The sequence below is a fragment of the Dipodomys spectabilis genome, unplaced genomic scaffold, assembly GCF_019054845.1.
Source record: "Dipodomys spectabilis isolate Male_0828 unplaced genomic scaffold, ASM1905484v1 ptg000023l, whole genome shotgun sequence".
Taxonomy (NCBI): domain Eukaryota; kingdom Metazoa; phylum Chordata; class Mammalia; order Rodentia; family Heteromyidae; genus Dipodomys; species Dipodomys spectabilis.
In genome coordinates this window covers 4,837,889-4,857,859 of record NW_024870700.1, presented here as the reverse complement: position 1 = coordinate 4,857,859, position 19,971 = coordinate 4,837,889, and the positions used below count along the sequence as shown (strand labels likewise).

Sequence of the window (19,971 nt, the reverse complement as noted above, 5' to 3'; positions counted from 1 at the left end):
AGGAGGCTTGAACTCTGGGCCTGGGCGCTGTCCCTCAGCTCTTCAGCTCAAGGCAAGCACTCTACCACTTGAGCTATAGCGCCACTTCTAGTTTTCTGGTGGGTTATTGGAGATAGGAGTCTCTTTCCTGCCCAGGCTGGCTTTGAACCTCGATCCTCACATCTCAGCCTCCTGAGTAGCTAGGATTATAGGTGTGAACCACTGGTTCCCAGCTAGGAATTTTTTAAAGTTTGTGAAATAACTAATATGAAAGGCCTGGCACACAGTAGATGTTTAGTAAATTATGATAATTTCTCCCTGGAAGAATCTAGTCTGGAAGTTAAGAAATGCAGATTCATTGAATCATAAAACCAGAGAGAAACCAGGGGCTGGTGGCTTATACCTGTAATCTTAGCTACTCAAGATGCTGAGATCTGAAGATCAAGGTTCTAGAAACAAAAACAAAAACAAAAAAACACAAGTAAGGTATGAGATTTAAATGGTACAGCACCACTTGGGGATAGGAGGGACTAGGCCCTGAGTTCAAGGTCTAGTACCAGCAAATTGGAAGAGTATCCTTACCCTTCTCTTTTTCTCCCTGAAAGCAAGGAATTGTCTTTCACTAGAACAGAAACAAGAACAGAAAGTTGACAAATACCTACAAACATTTAAAACAGTTTCTATATACATGCAAATAGTCATTTTCTTTAGCTACCCCACTTTGACATAATTGCCTTTTTTTCCTGTGTGTGGGTCTGAGGGCTTGAACTCAGGGCTTGAGTGCTGTCCCTGAGTTTTTGTGCTGAAAGCTAGTACTCTATCACTTTTTTTTCTTTTTTTTGTAGGTTGTAGGGTTTGAACTCTGGGCCTGAGTGTTGTCCCTCAGCTCTTCAGCTCAAGGCTAACGCTCTGTCTGCCACTTGAGCCACAGCACCACTTCTGGTTTTCTGAGTGGTTTATTGGCAATAAGCCAGAAGGGGCTGGCTTTGAACCGCAATCCTCAGATCTCAGCCTCCTGAGTAGCTAGGATTACAGGTGTGAGCCACAGGTGGATCTACCACTTTTGAGCCATAGCTCCTTCTGGCTTTTTTGGTGGTTAATTGGAGATAAGAGTCTAATGGACTTTCCTGCTCTGGCTGGCTTCAAAACTGTTGATCCTCAGATCTCAGCCTCTTGAGTAGCTAGAATTACAGGAGTGAGCCACCTTCCTCCTACTGGTACTTGCCTCTTTTTGCTCAATATACCACAAAATAACTTAGGTTTTGTTTTTTGTTTCCTTTCTATTTTTAAGGGTTGCATGCTTGGGAGCTGGGGGAGGGGGCTTCACACACGTTAGGCATGCTCTACTGAAAAGCTACAGTCCTTTCATCTCTTCAGGGGGGCCTTTGTCCCACAAACACTATTGTATTTTTTTCTTATGTTAATCTGTTATTTCGGAGTAGGGGTAAAAATTTGCTTTCCTTAAGAGTTTCATGTCAAGGGCTGGGAAGGTGGCTCAGTGGTAGAGCGCTTGCCTTGCATGCCTGAGGCCCTGGGTTCGATTCCTCAGCACCACATAAGCAAAAAGAAAAAAAGCCGGAAGTGGCGCTGTGGCTCAAGTGGTAGAGCGCTAGCCTTGAGCTGAAGAGCTGAGGGACAGCGCCCAGGCCCAGAGTTCAGGACCCCCCCCCCCCAAAAAAAAAAAAAAAGAAAAAAGAATAAAAGAGTTTCATGTCAAGAAATTGGCTTCCCTTCAAAACAACTGAACTAGAAGGGTGTAGCAGAAAATAGTGATCTTTACTCAGGGCAGGGCTTTACCACTTGAGCCACACCTCCACTTCCAGCTTTTGGGAGGTTAATTGGAGATAAGGATCTCAGTAGGGCGCAGCCTGGGGGCTGGCTTTGAATCTGGCTCCTCCTATCTCAACCTCCTAAGTAGCTAGGATTGTCTACTTCCTTTTATTGTCAGCAGAACTCACACCTGGTGCAGCCAGATTGGACCGGAGTCAAACGACCTAAACTCAGCATTGCTTAGAAGTTGTTAACTACGAAGAGTTCAAATAATCACGGTGACCCCTATTTTCCTGTTTTCCTGTTAAAGGCCTCGTAATTACGATTTTACAAAGTCCAGCATCACTGTGGCGGTAAGTGCCGGGGTAGGGGACGGAGGGGAGAGTTGGGAGGAAAGCAACCAGCCGGAGGAGAAATTGATTACCTAGAAGCACGAAAGGAGGCGGGAAATGCGTTCAGCGCCGCCATCAGGCGGAGCCGGGAGCCGAAACCCCCAGCCCCGGTTCGCTCAGAGCCAACTACATTTCCCAGGCTCCTCGGTCCCGCCCTCGCTCTCAGGCCCCTCCCCTCCTCGACGGGCTCCGCCCCCTTCCATCCGGCCCCGCCTCCGCCGGCGGCCCGGCTGGGTGCTCGCCTGACTTCCCAGCGGCCCCGTGCGGCCCGGGCATGCCCAGTGCGGGCGCAGCGGCCCCGGCCCTGGGAGCGCCCCGGCGGAGCGGGCGGCCGGCCGGGCGCGGAGGGGAGCCGAGCGGGTCCCCCGGGGAGGACGAGCGCCGGGGCCGGATCCGCGGCGGCGAGGCTGCGGGGGTAGGTGTGGGGTGCGGTGAGCCGGGCCTCGGCACGGTGGCGCCGTGGATCCCGGGCGGCGGGGGGCCGCGAGGGCGTGTGAGGACAGGCAGGGCCGGAGAATGGGTCTGGGAGATTTGCGGGGAGGGCCGTGGCGGGAAGGGGTCCGGGCGGGGAGGGCCGGGGAGCCGGGCCGGGGACTGACAGGAAGGGACGCCGGCGGGGAAGGCCGGGGAGCCGGGCCGGGGGACCGTGATAGGAGGGGTCTTGGGCGGGGAGACCGGGAGCCGGGCCGGGGGCCGTGACAGGAGCGGTCCTGGGCGACGAGGCCCGGGGAGCCGGGCCGGGGACTGTGGCAGGACGGGGGTCCCGGGTGGGGCGGGCCGCGGAGCCGGCCGGGCCGCGGCGGGGGGTCGCGGCGGTGGCGGGCCTCCTCCCTCCCAGGCGCGGCGCGGCGATCTTAGCCGCTCCTGTGGCCCGAGGTGAGCCAGGTGTTGGGAAGGGAGACCAGTGTCCAGCCCGTTGCCCGAGAGCTGTGGGAAAGACGGGGTCCCAGCTCAGCCCGCGATTCGGGGGGCGTCGCTGGAGTCCAGGTGAGAGGGAGGATGTTTACCATCTCCGCACCTGGATGGGGCACGCCAGGTTCCTGCTTTCCAAGGCTTGGACTTAGTGGCTTAGGAATGGAAAGCTCGAGGCCGTGCCTTGGGAGATGCTTAATCTTGCACGTAGGACTCTCAGCAATCTCATGGCTGTATTTTAAGGCTTAAGAAAAGGTTACGCTATTTGTACATGGGATGCTCGGGGTAAATGAAAGTCCTCAGTGCTAAGCTTAAGAAGGACAAAAAAGCCCCGACTCGAGGGTTAGAACCGCAGGGTTCTTAAATTTGTTGTGGCTGCGTGTTGCTTGTTGTGACTTTGGATAAGTCCTTTAACTTCGGAAACTGAAGGTCTTCAACCGGTACAGTGTTGTGAATCAGATTAAAAACAAATTGTTTTTAATCCAAGCCCCCACTATTTGTCAAACTGAATAATAATTTGTGCTAAGTAGTCCTGCACGAAGCTGTTAAAATCTCAGTATAAAGTTGAAGTGACTTGCTCTTCAAAGGGTACTGCTGGTCAATAGGTACCCTGCAGGTAGGTACATGCAGAAGTCAGGTATTATCAGGTTAAGATTCAAATAAAACACAGTCATTGTGGACTGAGGTAGACATGTTTCAGGCCCCCTGCCAGTGCCCTGTGGGATCATCCTCCTCCTCCTTTTTTTTTTTCTTTTTTCTTGCCTGTCCTGGGGCTTGAACTCAGGGCCTGGGCACTGTCCCTGAGCTGCTTTTGTTCAGGGCTAGCACTCTACCACTTGAGCCACAGGACCTCTGCTGGCTTTTTTTTTTTTTTTTTTGGGTCCGGTCGTGGGGCCTGAACTCTGGGCCTGGGCGCTGTCCCTTAGCTCTTCAGCTCAAGGCTAGCGCTCTACCACTTGAACCACAGCGCCACTTCCGGATTTTTGCTTATGTGGTGCTGAAGAATCGAACCCAGGGCCTCAGGCATGCAAGGCAAGCACTCTACCACTGAGCCACCTTCCCAGCCCCTCTGCTGGCTTTTTTGTTTATGTGGTACAGAGGAATGGAACCCAGGACTTCATACATGCTAGACAAGCACTCTACTGCTAAGCCACATTCCCAGCCCAGAAGTTGTCTCTTCTTTAGTGTGGGATTGTATTTATACAGAGTCGTTAAGTTTTTGTTTTCTATTAGGCATTCTATGCTCAACAGTGTGTGAAAACTTTTAATGCCCTAATTTGTAGATGGCCAAGTAGCTGGTTTAAAAAAAAAAGGGGTGGATTTCTGCTAATCATAGTCCTTGAAATTAGTCTCTTGCTTATCATAGGACACTGACTATTCTGTCTCTGGTCTGCCTTCAGTGCAACTTTCAGAACAGTGTATGTACCTGTCTTCTTGTGATTATCATAACTCTGAGGTGTTTGTTTTTAGGAGGCAAGAGTGGGGGTATTAACAGATGTTTCTCAACATAGAAACTCTCCACTTGAAGTGAACACAGCTGGATGGGATTTGACCTATAGAGCAGAGGGTGTTATGCAGGTTGCCTTCTGTCTCCTGCACTCCCTGCTTTTCCAGTTTGGAGTGGCATTCTTCCAGTTGGGTAATGGAGGTGCTGTTTGGTTAAGTGGTTAAAGGTCAACGGAAGTTTGAGGTTCATACAAGTGGCCTATGAGAGTGTCAGGATATTAAGGTAGTCTCCTAAGTTGAACATCTTGTAGTTTAGTTATTAAAAAATACCTGCCAGTGGAATTTGCATTCATTTAAATATTCACTTAGGTGTGTGTGCTAGTACTGAGGCTTGAACTAAGGGTATGGATGCTGTCTTAGTTTTTCTGCTCAAGGCTGGCACTCTGCCACTTAAGCTACAGCTCCACTTCCCACTTTTGGGTGGCTAGTTGGAGATAAGTGTCTCACAGACTTTCTTTTCCTGGCTGGTTTCAAACTGTGAGCCTCAGATCTCAGCCTCCTGAGAAGCTAGGATTGTTAGCATAAGCCACTTACTCCTTATTTAGAACTCACTTTAAAGGAATTAAATGAGGACTAATATTTTAGTAAGATTTATACACTTGAACTTTCAGTAGAGTCTAGATTTCCCATTCACATGAGAAATAAAAATTTGAGAAAGTCCTACTGTTTTGAAAGCTGATGGGGATTGCGTTTTGGAGCCAACCTATACAAAAAGGCTACCTTATTTCAACCTATAACTGGGCTTAGTGGAATATATCTGTTGAGGTCCAGGCCAGTCAAGGCAAAAGACAAAACCCTGTTTCCAAATTAACTGGAACAGAAAAGGGCTGGAGGTGGAGTTCAAGCAGTGAGAGTACCTGCCTAGCTGAAACCTAGTACCAACTCCCTTTCCCAATACAAACAAAAACAACTTACATATTTGAACCTTTTTGGAAGTCCTACTGTTTGTGTGCATTTGTGTCTCCTTCCCCCTCCTTACAGGGGCCATCAATCCCAGGGCCTTATGCATACTAAGTATTGACTCTACCATTGAGTTATTCTTCCAGCCTTGGCCTCCTTTAAAAATTCACTATTTTGCCTATAGTCATAGATACTCAGGAGGCTGAGATCTGAGGATCGAGGTTCAGAGTGTCTGGGCAGACAAATCCAAGAGACTCTTTCTTACCCAATAATCAAGCAAAAGGTTGCTTGTAGAGTACCAGCTTTGAGTGAAAAAGCCAAGTGAGAGCAAGAGGCCCTGAGTGCAAGACCCAGTGCTGGCAATAAACACATAAATAAATGAGTGCATATTAAGTAAGTTTTTGAAGAACTTTTATCTTGCTCTTACATTTCATTAAAATGTTTGAGTGTGTATAGGTAAGCATAAAATGTGTTCAAGTAATATTGAAATATTACTATCACCTATTTCAGGTCCTCAATATATGAATATAGAATATATGAGGGATAGTTAGGATGTTAAATCACAGAGGGGACCACTAGACCAAGAGCACATTTAGTGAAAGATTGGTGTATGGTTGTAAAAAACAAAAGTGAAAAAATAAATGTGCCTATAGGCCTACCTTCCCCAGTTTTTCCAGGAGATTGAGGCAGAAGGATCAGATGAGCCTAGGAGTTTTGGGCACCAGGCTGGGCAACATATTGAGACAGTCTCAAAACAAATAGGCAGTCCCCAGTATTGTATAATTGTAGCTACATAGGAGGCTGAGACCTAGAGGACTGGTTTGAAGCCATCCTGGGTAGCAATGTGTGTAAGACTTCATTTTCAGTTAACCAATAAAATGCTAGGCTGAAGGTTTGGCTCAAATATGCGCTATGAATAAGAAAGTTGAGTGAGAGTTCCAGGCTCTGAGTTCAAACCCCATACTAGGGAAACAACAGAAAACAAGCAAAATGGGCTGGGAAGATGGTTCAGTGGTAGAGTGCTTGCCTTGCATGCATGAGGCCCTGGGTTCAATTCCTCAATACCACATAAGCAGAAAAAAGCTGGAAGTGGCGCTGTGGCTCAAGTGGTAGAGTGCTAACCTTGAGCTAAAGAGCTGAGGGACAGTGCCTAGGCCCAGAGTTCAGGCCTCAGGACTGACCAAAAAAAAAAATGTGTCTGAAGTGACTTACCATTAAAATAATTTTTTCTTCTATTATACTCCCATCTGTTTCCAGGTCCTTCATGATGAGAGATTTTGAAGTACTTCTCTCTCTTCTGTGTAGCTGATAGTCTGGGTGGTGAGGAGATGGCTGACAGTGTCAAAACCTTTCTCCAGGACCTTGGCAGGGTGAGTATAATTTGTTTCTGGAAAATTATTTCTTAACTGGGTTCTGATGGCTCACTCCTGTAACCCTAGATATCAGGAAGCTGAGATCTGAGGATTGAAGTTGAAAGCCAGCCCATGTAGAAACGTCCATGGGACTCTTATCTCCAGTAAACCAGCAAAAAAACCAAAAGGCCAACTTTGAATAAAAAAGCTGAGTATAAGCTGAGTCCCTGAGTTCAAGCCTTCTTGACCTTTCAAATGAAGGAACTAACTAGGAAGTCCTTCAAAGTCTTTGGATTTTCTTTTTCTGTTTTGGTTGGTCGTGGGGCTTGAACTCTGGGCTTGGGCGCCGTCCCTGTTCTCTTAAGTGCAAGGTGAGCGCTCTACTACTTGAGCCATAGCTCCACTTCCATCTTTGGAATTTTTATCATATTTATTGGTTTTTTTACATTTTAGTCCACAGTACTCAGGATATGGGAATTACCCTGTATCTTACAGGAGCTTGGGAGATCTGTCTATAGTATACCTCTAGTATTGGGATCCTGGTCAACTTGGCTCCAGAGCCTTATTTACCTATTTTTTAAATTTACCTTTATATTTTGAGGTAGGTATGGTACATTCCTGTAATCCCAGTACAGAGGCTGGAGACAGGAGAATCATAAGTAGTGAGAATGAGTCTAGCCTCCCCTGTGTAGTGAGACCTTATCACAAATTAAGCCAAACCAAAGATAAAGTTAAAATTAAATTAAGACCAAAGTTACTACGACAAAACAGGTCAGTTGCACACTGACAACTTATGCCCTTCTTAGAAGGCTGTATATTAATGTGGCCACTTGTCGGTATCATACCTACTAATGCTTTTCCTTCTTTTTCTTTGTTGATGGTACTGGAGTTTGAACTCATGGCCCTGGGTTCAATCACTTGAATCAAACCTCCAGCCCTTTTTACTTTCAGTTATTTTTCTGGGTAAGGTTTTGCTTTTTGCCTAAGGCTGACCTTGGGTGGTGATCCTTCCACCTCTGTCCTCCTGTGTAGGTGGGCTGTCAAGCACTGGGATATCAGGTATGTACCACTAGTCCTGACTTGTTGATTGAGAAGGAGTCTTAACTTTTTTGCTTGGATTGTCTTTGAATGGCAACTTTCTTTGATTGCTGCCTTCTGAGTAGCTGAATCTGTAAATGTCGGGCACCTTGCCCAGCCTTCTTGGCTATTACTTCTAAAATTTATTTTGACTAATAGCAGGCAGTGAGAAAGCCATCCTTAAATCTAGTTTGGCCCTTCCTTTCTTTGCCATATTTTGCCTTTCATGAAGCTGACTACTCAAGGCTACCATTCTGCTTTGGATGTAAATGTGTTGTGGCATTTATTAAACTGTAATGCAATTTTTTGGGTCTTGTATATTTTTTTGTCCAGTTGTAAGTTTATTGAGTGCTTCCATGGGACTAATGTTTAGTTCACTGAACATGAGTCAATATGAGGTTGGTTGGGTAGATGAGTGGGTGACTGATCAGATAGATAAGTAAATGCAGTTCCTTGAACTGTGTGTCAAGTAATTTTTGTGTTTACAGCTCTGTTAGTAACCTAGAGTTCTTCAAATATAGTTGGCAGTTGCCACTATCATCTTTATAGACTCAACCATTCTTTTTTTTGGGTCAGGTCGTGGGGCCTAAACTCTGGGCCTGGGCGCTATCCCTCAGCTCAAGGCTAGCACTCTACCACTTGAGCCACAGCGCCACTTCCGGCTTTTTTCTTTTTGCTTATGTGGTGCTGAGGAATCGAACCCAGGGCCTCATGCATGCAAGGCAAGTGTGCACCATTGTGCCCAGCTTAGTAATTACTTTTTTGTGTGCCTTTCTCCTACCTTGGTCTAGCTTTAATCCAATTTATTTATTTAGCAAGTCCTGGGGCTTGAACTCAGGGCCTAGGCATAGTCTTCCTGCTTCTTTTGCTCAAGGCTAGCACTCTACCACTTGAGTCACAGCACCACTCCCAGCCTTTTCTGTTTATGTGGTACTGAGGAATTGAACCCAGGGCTTCATGAATGTACTGTACCACTAAGCCACATTCCCAGCTGGCCTGAGCCATTCTTAAACTTATTATTTCTTGGTTTAAGTGCTAGAATTTTTTTTTTTTTTTTTTGGGTCCGGTCGTGGGGCCTGAACTCTGGGCCTGGGCGCTGTCCCTCAGCTCTTCAGCTCAAGGCTAGCATTCTACTACTTGAGCCACAGCACCACTTCCGGCTTTTTTCTTTTTGCTTATGTGGTGCTGGGGAATGTAACCCAGGGCCTCATGCATGCAAGGCAAGCGCTCTACCACTAAGCCACCTTCCCAGCCCCCAAGTGCTGGAAATTTTAATTGGAAATTTTCTCACATTGCTTATTAATTGCCATAGTAAAATAAATTGGCAAAAGAAACTGGGCAGTCATTGGTAGTCATCATTACAAGTGCAACAGATACTGTGCCACTGTTTTTGTTTTTGTTGTTGTTGTTTTGGTGTGTGTGTGTGTGTGTGTGTGTGTGTGTGTGTGTGTGTGTGTGTGTGTGTGTGTGTGTGTGTGTGTGTGTGTGTTTTGTCCTGGGCACTGTCCCTGAGCTTTTCTGCTCAAGGCTAGTGCTCTACCACTTGGAGCCACAGCTCTACTTCTGGTTTTCTGGTGGTTATATGGAGATAATTGTCTTAGCAGATTTTCCTGACTGGGCTGCCTTTAAACTGCAATCCTCAGGTCTCAGCCTCCTGAGTAACAAGGACTACAGGCATGAGCCACCGGTGCCCAGCTGTTCTTTTTCTTTTTCCGTGTGTGTGTGTGTGTGTGTGTGTGTGTGTGTGTGTGTGTGTGTTTGCGTGTGTGTGTGTGTGTGTTTGCGTGTGTGTGTTTGCGTGTGTGTGTTTGCGTGTGTGTTTGCGTGTGTGTGCCTGCCCGCCTGGGGCTTATACTCTGGGCCTGGACACTGTCCCTGAGCTTCTGTTGCTCAAGGCTGGCACTCTACCACTTGAGCTATATAGTACTACTTCTGGCTTTTCTGTGATGAATTGGCAATACAGGTCTCATAGACTTTCTTGCATGGGCTGGCTTTGAACCATGATCCTCAGATCTGTGTTTTTGAGTAGCTAGGATTACAGGCATGAGCCACCGTGCCCAACTTGTTTTTTTTTTTTGTTTGTTTGTTTTGAGTCCTATTATGTAGCTCAGGCTATCCTCAAAGTTAGGATTCTCCTGCCTCCGTTTCTCCAGTGCTAGAATTTATACCCTGCTTACTGTGTGTTCTTGATGTGATACCTGGAGTGCATACTCACGTCTGTGAATACTGTCTAGCATGCTCACTACATCTGCTGTGGACTAGACTCTAGGTAAAATGCCACAGTATGCGTGACTGAGATGAGTGGAGAAATTGAAATGAGAACTTAAAAGTATTTTAATATTAAGTTTCTTGAACTGATAGTTTATCCTATGGTTATGTAAAAAATTGTTGTTTGAGCTGGGCACCAGTGGCTCACGCCTGTAATTCTAGCTACTCAGGAGGTTGAGATTAGAGGATTGCAGTTCAAAGCCAGCCCGGGCAGGAAAGTCTGTGAGACTCTTAGCTCCAATAAACCACAAGCGGTAGAGGGCTTGCCTTGAGCTGAAGAGCTGAGGGACAGCGCCCAGACCCAGAGTTCAAGCCTCATGACCTCATGGCCCAAAAAATAAAAAATAACAATTGTTCTTTGGACATACAAACTGAAAAACAGAAAACAAGCCAGTTCAAACAATTTAGAAAAAACTTAGTGTGACAAGATAATAAACTGGGGAAAGATATTTGAAATTTCCCCATTAAACTTGCAACTTGTCTGCAAGTTAGGAATTGTTTTTTTTTTTTTTTTGGTAGAAATAATTTTAAAATTAAGCAGAAAATTAGTTGGGTACCAGTGACTTATGTCTGTAATACTAGCTACTCAATACTGGCTCATGATTGGAAGACAGCTGTGCAGGGAAGCCCATGAGACTTTTAGTGGTTAATCTCCAGTTACCCACCAAAAAGCAGGAAGTTGAGGGCTGGGAATGTGGCTTAGTGGTAGAGTGCTTGCCTAGCATGCATGAAGCCCTGGGTTCAATTCCTCAGTACCACATAAACAGGAAAAGCTAGAAGTGGTGCTATGGCTCAAGTGGTAGAGTGCTAACCTTTAGTGAAAGAAGCTCAGGTACAATACCCAAGTCCTGAGTTCAAGCCCCAGGACTGGCAAAACAAAAAACAGGAAGTGGAGCTGTGGCTCAAGTTGTAGAGTGCCAGAAAAAAGCTCAGGGATGGTACCCAGGCCCAGAGTTCAAACCCTAGGACCTGTATATGACATGAATGAATGAATATATAATAAAAATCAAAGGCTTAGGGTATAGCTGTGTGGTAGAACACTTGTCTAGAATGCATGAAATCCTGATTTTGATCACAGAATTAGGGGAAAAAATAAAAAGGCTCTTTAAGCTCTAGAGAACAATACCATGGTTTCCATTGTGACTTCACATTCTTGTGTATAACTTCGGAAAGTTTCAGACTCATAATCTCTGTTCTTCAAAAATATCCTTGACCAGGAAGAAAAAATTAACCAAAAAAAATCCTTGTTTATAGGGAATCAAAGACTCCATCTGGGGTATTTGTACCATCTCAAAGCTAGATGCTCGAATCCAACAAAAGAGAGAAGAACAACGGCGAAGAAGGGCAAGTAGTGTCCTGGCCCAGAGGAGAACCCAGAGTATAGAGCGGAAACAAGAGAGGTAAGGAGTTCCCAAGGCAGCCAGTTTCCCAGGAGGGGCATAGGAGGTAACTGGTCCTTAACTGGTCCTTAGTGTAAATTCCTTACATGATTTGTTATTTGTTTTCTCTTACAAAAATGTTATAGGTGATTCCCCAGTCACATTACTGAAAACTAGGACCCTTGCTCATCATGTTAATATGTTTAAAAAAAATCAGAATGCAAGCAGAGAACCAGAAAAAATGATGAGTGTTTGTAAGAAAGTTTATGTGGTGTGTTAATTTCAACTCTAGCTTTTTACTTTTAATTTCAGAAAATAGTTGGAAAATAAAAGCTGAATCAAGTGTTTTGTAGCCTTTTCATTGAATTAGAACATTGGGAGAACATTAGGTACTCAAATAATATGGCATTAATAAAAAGGTTTAAAATGGAGAGCTACTGGGTGACAATTAGGAAATACTCCATATTTCTGATACACTAAATATGTATGGTCTTTTCCAGTGAGCCACGCATCGTTAGTAGAATTTTCCAGTGCTGTGCTTGGAATGGCGGAGTGTTCTGGGTGAGTTCTTTCCCGTCAAATTCCAGTTGCCTTGCTAAGTGTCTTCAGAGTGTTGCTATGAAGACAGCTTTTAGTTGCTTATGTACACTTAAGATTATAACTCAGGCTCTGTGTACCTCTAGTGATTTTATTCTCATTCAAGAAAGAACTTAGGGATATTCCTGAATATATACTATCCAATTTTTTAAAATGACCTATCGGTCACTCAGTTATGGTGTCTAGGTGTTAATCTAGATAGCAATTTCTCTTTGTACTTTCTAGACATTTTGATTATAAGATCTATAGGGATCAAAAGAGAGCACAGATATGGTTGGTAAGAGCAAAGGTTGTATTTGCTTCTAATCATAGTGATTGACTAGAATTGGTTATTCTGGAAACTTCTTCAGAAAAGAAGTTATCAACAATTAACTAGAATAGCACTGTTTTTTAAATAAAATTTGGGTCTTTTGAAGAATAGGAAAGTATTTCCTTTGACTTGGGATCAGTGTCATTCAATTTGTTTTAGTTTAAACATATTACAGATGTTTTCAGATTTAGGATTTAATTGGTCAATGTTGTTATACATTTAGTATATGATGATTTTTTACTTGAATAATACTTGAAATGTTCTTCCAAGCTCTGCAGATTTCACTGTTTGATAGCATTACCTTTGCACCACTTGGCTGGACTACTGGGAAAATAAGTAGATCTGGGGACTGGGAACATGATTACAGTGGTGCATCATATGCCTAGCAAGTGTGAGGCCTTGAGTTAAAAAAAAAAGTGGTTATTTTTTAAGAACCACCCCATCTATAAAATCATAAAACTGCAACTTGAAATTGTTTTAAAGAAGGGTTTTGACATTCATCTTATTGCCTTTTCCCCCTTTAGTTCAGTCTTCTCTTGTTTTATCGAGTCTTTATCCCTGTGCTTCAGTCAGTAACAGCCCGAATTATTGGTAAGTGCATATTAGCTCCTTGCCAACCTCTGGGGATTGAGATTGAAGATTTTCTAGTTCTCATCAGTTTATTGAACATTTCCTGTGTACCAGGAATTTTCCGACTTCTCAATAGCCCTTTGAGATAGGTGTTCTTCTATTCATGTTATACATGAGGAAATGGAAATTGGTTACTACGGTTAGACCATTAGCAAATGGCAGAGCTGGGATTTAAACCCAAGTGGTTTTCTGCTAATTGTGCAGTGCTAATCACTGGGGCATCTCAGCCACCTTGTAAGCAGGTTTCCAGATAAACAGCACATATTTGTAGTTACTCTGGAATTGTGTGTCTATGAACAAAGTCTTGTTGGAAACTAGGTGTAATACACACTGGCAAGAAACAGTTATGTAGGGGAAAAAGGTATCGTCACAAGTAGTTCTGTATTTATTCTTCTTGTTTTCCATTTGCCTAAACTAGGAATTCTTGTTCCCTTTCCCTAGGTGATCCATCACTACATGGAGATGTTTGGTCATGGCTGGAGTTCTTCCTCACCTCAATCTTCAGTGCTCTTTGGGTGCTCCCCCTGTTTGTGCTTAGCAAAGTTGTGAATGCCATTTGGTTTCAAGTAGGTCCAAGGGCAGAATGGAGCCTGGGTCCTACAGCATGGTTGGTTGGCAGGTGACAAGTTTCAATGTGTGAACGTAGTGGCCATATAGGGCCCTATTATATATCTCAGGCTTAACTTCTTGGCCAAAACAGCCAGTGTGCCATCTTTGTGCTTTAATATAATGGAATTATCCGCAATCACTGAAGCATTTTATTGCTAGATGTATGGGGGATTTTCTTTTTCTTTTTTGGGTCCGGTGGTGGGGCCTGAACTCTGGGCCTGGGCGCTGTCCCTCAGCTTTTCACCTCAAGGATAGTGCTTTACCACTTGAGCCACAGCGCCACTTCTGGCTTTTTTCCCCCCCTGCTTATGTGGTGCTAAGGAATCGAACCCAGGGCCTCATGCATGCAAGGCAAGCGCTCTACCACTGAGCCACCTTCCCAGCCCGAGGGGGGATTTTCTTAATTGGCAGTTTTAGTAGTAGAGCAGTGGCCTTAGATTTGGGAATGGATATTGAGGCTATTTAATTCATATTTGGCGCCCTACTTTCTGTTTCAGGATATAGCTGACCTGGCATTTGAGGTATCAGGGAGGAAGCCTCATCCATTCCCTAGTGTCAGCAAAATCATTGCTGATATGCTTTTCAACCTTTTGCTTCAGGCTCTCTTCCTTATTCAGGTGAGGCTGGCTCTGTAGACTTGTGGGGGAAATTAAAAAAAAAAGCTCAGCTCAACTTTACAAACACAGGCATTTACATTTATACATTTATTCCTTGTGAAAGGTTATGAGATACATACACACACACACACACGTGTGTATATATATGTATATATGTGTGTGTGTATATATATATATATAATTGTTTTTACAGAAAAACCAAGGAACTTAAGTAACTGTAAAATTATAAGCAGCATGAATCAATCTGATTTTTCCCATCATACTGAGTATTCTCCATTCCTCCAATTTAGAAATGCACGAAGCAGCTCAGAAGCTGTCTGTATAGGCAGTAATGATTGGAGGTCTGGGCAAATTAGTGTGTTAGGTCTCTGGAGCTTTGGAATTAAGATTTGCCATATTTGTTCTTCAGGGGATGTTTGTGAGTCTCTTTCCCATTCATCTTGTTGGTCAGCTGGTTAGTCTGCTGCATATGTCCCTTCTCTACTCACTGTACTGCTTTGAATATCGTTGGTTCAATAAAGGTAAGTCCATTTAAAGAACTCAGACTGTTGAAGCAGTTAGGAAATGCTGCTAAGTAGCATTTCAGATGCTTGGCAAATCATCTTTGAAAAGAAGTAGCTTTGTTGGCAAAGGGGAACTTATATTTGGTTTAGTGAATTTAACCCTTAACTATAAGGCTGGAGAAATGGCTATGTAGAATTATGTTTTTGGTTAATGTAATGTGTCTGAATCATAAGGTAGCTTTATCAGCAATATAGTAAATAAGTATAAATTGTTTGAAATTAAATAGATGACAATATATTTAGACTTTGGTAAGGAGCAGAGAGGATGTGAGGGAAAATGATGGATGTAGTGACTGATCAAGAAGCCACGCCTAATGGACATGTTAAATTGTAATCCCGTTCTACACCAGTTTGAAGTTTTATTTTTTTATTTTTATTTTTATTTTTTTTTTGTCGGTCGTGGGGCTTGAACTCTGGGCCTGGGCGCTGTCCCTCAGCTCTTCAGCTCAAGGCGAGCGCTCTACCACTTGAGCTACAGTGCCACTTCCGGTTTTCTGGTGGTTTATTGGAGATAGGAGTCTCTCAGTCTCTCTTGCCCGGGCTGGCTTTGAGCCTCGATCCTCAGATCTCAGCCTCCTGAGTAGCTAGGATTACAGGCTTGAGCCACCAGCGCCCGGCACCAGTTTGAAGTTTTGACACTATTATATTCATGTGGCAGTGAGTAAAAGAAATGAACTGATTTCCACTAGAGGACATTCTTTTTGCTTGTTCTAGACTAGTCCTCACAAGGGTATTGGTGCTAAGACTCATAATTTCAACCTTGAAATTGAGAGCTTTATATCAGATTTGCATAATTCTTATTTAAGCTGTAGTCCTCAATGGCAGACATGTACCTAGGTCTCAGATAATTTATCTCTTGTGATTGACTAGAATAAAATTTGTAGCCTAATTGTACTAACTTTCTTGTTTTAGGAATTGAAATGCACCAGCGATTGTCAAACATCGAACGGAACTGGCCTTACTACTTTGGATTTGGTTTGCCCTTGGCTTTCCTCACAGCAATGCAGTCCTCATACATTATTAGGTAACCTGGCTAGAGAGATTTGAAAGGATCTAGTAAAGTTAAAATGTCACAGAACAGAGGGCTGGGAAGGTGGCTCAGTGATAGAGTGCTTGCCTTGCATGCATGAGGCCTGGGTTTGATTCCTCAGCACCACATAAACAGAAAAAGCTGGAAGTGGTGCTGTGGATCAAGTGGTAGGGTGCTAACCTTGAGCTGAAGAGTTGAAGGAGAGTGCTCAGGCTCAGAGTTCACTAGCCTTGAGCTGAAGAGCTGAGGGACAGTGCCCAGGCTGAGTTCAAGCCCCACAACTGACAAAAGTCACAGCAAGCATCTTTTATTTGCTTGTCTGTTAGCAGATATGATATGTAAAGGCTTTTCTTTTTAATGGTCATTGACATTGGTCAGCATTAAAATCTAGTCAGTCTGACCTTCAAAATTCATTATTCTTCTATGTTGTCTCTTGGAGCAATGTTAAATGTATTCAGTGCTTAGGAAAGTCTGTCCTTTTCAAAAGCTGTGTTTGTGAACCAAATAAATTGTTCAAGTAATACAATATCTGTCTAGCAAGCAGAAGGCCCTGAGTTCAAATGCCAGTGCTGATTAAGAAAAAAAAAGTTGTATATTTTAATATTTCATCAAATCAGGGTGGTTGCACTATAGATAAAAGACCTTTGGGCTTCTAATATCTTCTCCAAAATTATAGCTGATAGGAAAGTGACTGTTTTTCTTTTTGTTTTTTTTAACAGTGGCTGCCTCTTCTCTATCCTCTTTCCTTTATTCATTATCAGCGCCAATGAAGCAAAGACCCCTGGAAAAGCATAGTAAGTATCAGTAACACTGCAATTACGTCAGTAAGACTTCTGTGTGTGTGTGTGGTTTTTGTTTTTAAAGCGATCTCTTCTTACATTGCATAAAAAAATACAAATAGAAACACGTCTGAGATATATCTCAGACGTGATATATCTCAAACTTTTTGCATAAATGTACAATTATATGTATTTCTCCTTATTGGGGAGCCTTGACCTCAATGCTGGGGTTACAGATGTGCATTGCGGAGCTTTGACCTCAATGCTGGGATTACAGATGTGCAAATGTGCATCACCAGCTTGGCCTATTATGCTTTTTTTTTTTTTTTGGTCAGTTGTGGGGCTTGAACTCTGGGCCTGGGCACTGTCCCTGAGCTCTTCAGATCAAGGCTAGTGCTCTACAGCTTTGAGCCACAGGCCACTTCTGGTTTTCTGATGATTAATTGGAGGCAAGAGTCTCATGGACTTTCTTGCCAGGCTGCCTTTGAATTGTGATCCTCAGATCTCAGCCTCCTGAGTAGCTAGGATTACAGGCGTGATCTACCAGCACCTGGCTTATTATATATATTCTTTTTTTTTTTCTTTGGGTCCGGTTGTGGGGCCTGAACTCTGGGCCTGGGTGCTGTCCCTCAGCTCTCCAGCTCAAGGCTAGTGCTCTACCACTTGAGCCACAGAGCCACTTCACAATTTTTTTCTTTTTGCTTATGTGGTGCTGAGGAATTGAACCCAGGGACTCATGCATGCAAAGCAAACGCTCTACTACTGAGCTACCTTCTCAGCCCCATATATATATATATATTTTTTTTTTTTGGTCGGTTGGTCATGAGCTTGAACTCTGGGCCTGAACTCTGTCCCTCAGCTCTTCAGGTCAAGACTAGTGCTCTACCATTTGAGCTACAGCGCCACTTCTGGTTTTCTGGTGGTTTATTGGAGATTAGAGTTTCACAGACTTTCCTGCCCAGGCTGGCTTTGAACCGCGCCCAGCCCCAGCCCCAGCCCCAGCCCCATATTCTTAAAAAATATTATTGAGGTGGATGCTGGTGGCTCATGCCTGTAATCCTAGCTACTCAGGAGGCTGAGATCTGAGGATTGCGGTTGAAAGCCAACCTGGGCAGAAAATTCTGTGAGACTTTTTTTTTTTTGTTGATTGTGGGGCCTGAACTCTGGGCCTGGGTGCTGTCCCTCAGCTCTTCAGCTCTTGAGCCACAGTACCACTTCCAGCTTTTTCTGCTTATGTGGTGCTGAGGAATCGAACCCATGCCTCATGCATGCAAGTCAAGCACTGTACCACTGAGCTGCCTTCCCAGTCCCCCTGAGCTTCTTTTTGCTCAAGGCTAGCACTCTCCCAATTGAGCCACAGCACCATTTCAGGCTTTTTCTTTTTATGTAGTATTGAGGAATGAAACCAGGGCTTCATACATGCTAGGCAAGTACTCTACCACAAAGCCACGTTCTCAACCCTTTGGTGTACTCTTTAGTTGCCTGTTCAGTCCATTTCCCATGTCTGCTATCGGTGTTTCCTTATCAAATTTCAGTTGCTTTTTTTCCAGTGTAGTTACAGAGTTAATGTAGGCAAATGAGCCATGACATAATTGAAACACTAATTGTGATCAGCTATGGAGCTAACAAGTTGGTTTTCTTGCCCTTAGCCTTTTCCAGTTGCGCCTCTTCTCCTTGGTGGTCTTCTTAAGCAACAGACTCTTCCACAAGACAGTCTACCTGCAATCTGCCCTGAGCAGCTCAACCTCTGCAGAGAAATTTCCTTCACCGCATCCATCTCCCGCCAAACTGAAGGCTGCTGCAGGCCACTGAGTCACCTGCTGTTCAGAAGGGATGGGTGGGATTGGATGGAAGCTGTGGCAGCTCTTTTCTCTGTTCTCCTCCCCCTGCCAGGGAAGGCAGGACCCACTCTGCCAAGGGCCCTCTGCATAGTCTCTTCTGTTTGTGGAGTTTGAATTTTTGTCTCTGGTGCACATAAGGCAGAATCTTGACACCAGTATGTGGATTTTTACCACCATCGTGAGTCTGAAAGGACCACAGCTCTTTTCTAGCATTTGCAGCCCCCGTGCCTGGATGGTTTGACTACTTCATTTTCCTGTCTGTGCCATTTACCCTCCCACCTCTCCTTCCTGCCTTCCAGCACCCTTGGATGAATGGATTTTGTAATTCTAGCTGTTGTATTTTGTGGATTTGTTATTTTTGTTGTTTTCTGTGAAGCACATAAATTGGATGTGGGGGAGGTATAGGAGCATCTCAGTTGCTCCTAGATACTTCCTTTATAGCCATCACTGTCTTGTTTCTTGTAACTCAGGTTAGGTTTTGGTCTCTCTTGCTCTACTGCAAAAAAAAAAAAAAAAAAGATAAAAGAGCCTGAAGAGATGGGACAGAAGGAAAGACCTCATAGCCAGATTAGTTGTTTTGAGGAATACCTTTCTTTCTTCCCCTTGAAGGGGAAAAGCTTTTATTCACTGGTACATTTAACGTTCCCCAACTATGGGGAGGTACCAATTCTGGACAAGTGCCACTGCAACACAGAATGCTCAGAGAAACTGAACTTTTCCTCTGGAGAATGGAAATTTACTGTTGGCCACTGCCAGGTCGACTGGTATTTCAAAGGATTATGGGTGCTGCAAATAGGAACTGAAGAGGTAAACTTATTAAACCCATTAAGCCTGTGACTGGTGATGTTTTCCTGTCATTTTAGAAGACTAAATATGGGGTGGGAGAGCAGATGTCAAAAACTTGTACAATTTTTAAATGTCACAATTAAATGTGAGCTGGTTTCCCACAAGTGTGTAATGGTTGAATTTGCAAATCATGACTTCAAGATTTATGTATTCATAGAGCACAAGACTTTGTCTTGGCTTATAATTTTGAGAGATGCACTCTGGGAAGAGTTCTGTGAGAATGTTTTTGTTACATGATTATAATCATATATGTCTTATGACAGACTTGGGGTTGCTGAATTCTTTCAGTGTGTATGTACACCTGCACTTTGTATTTAGGGAGGGAGAAGGATCCTAAGTTTCAGTGTACTGAGCATATAATTGGTAAGTCTAAGGAAGAGAGATTAGGCATCCAGTTTTACAGAAACCTTTATTTTTTAAGCTTAGATTATACATGAGAGGATTTCATTGTTCAACTTCTACATGTTTAGAAGTATTCCAATCACTCTCACCACTTCTTCCTTCCTTCCCAAAACAATAAACAATTTTAGCAGGTTTACTGTTCTATTTCCTATTCCTAAAACAAAATAGGAATTCAAAATTATTGCTAGTAACTTTGATCTAAATTTGAAGTG

The 19,971-nt window shown here is 43.9% G+C and overlaps 1 protein-coding gene across 1 annotated transcript; it reads left to right on the top strand.

The window, feature by feature from the left end:
- The first annotated feature begins 2,436 nt into the window (after nucleotides 1–2,436).
- On the top strand, nucleotides 2,437–19,622 carry Ei24 (EI24 autophagy associated transmembrane protein). Its single transcript, XM_042674891.1, has 11 exons — nucleotides 2,437–2,556; nucleotides 6,717–6,829; nucleotides 11,411–11,556; nucleotides 12,036–12,096; nucleotides 12,967–13,033; nucleotides 13,514–13,638; nucleotides 14,179–14,298; nucleotides 14,708–14,819; nucleotides 15,774–15,885; nucleotides 16,611–16,685; nucleotides 18,320–19,622. The coding sequence occupies exons 2-11, from the start codon at nucleotides 6,788–6,790 to the stop codon at nucleotides 18,480–18,482; spliced, it is 1,023 nt and encodes a 340-aa protein (XP_042530825.1). The 5' UTR covers nucleotides 2,437–2,556; nucleotides 6,717–6,787; the 3' UTR covers nucleotides 18,483–19,622.
- The last annotated feature ends 349 nt before the right edge of the window (nucleotides 19,623–19,971 follow it).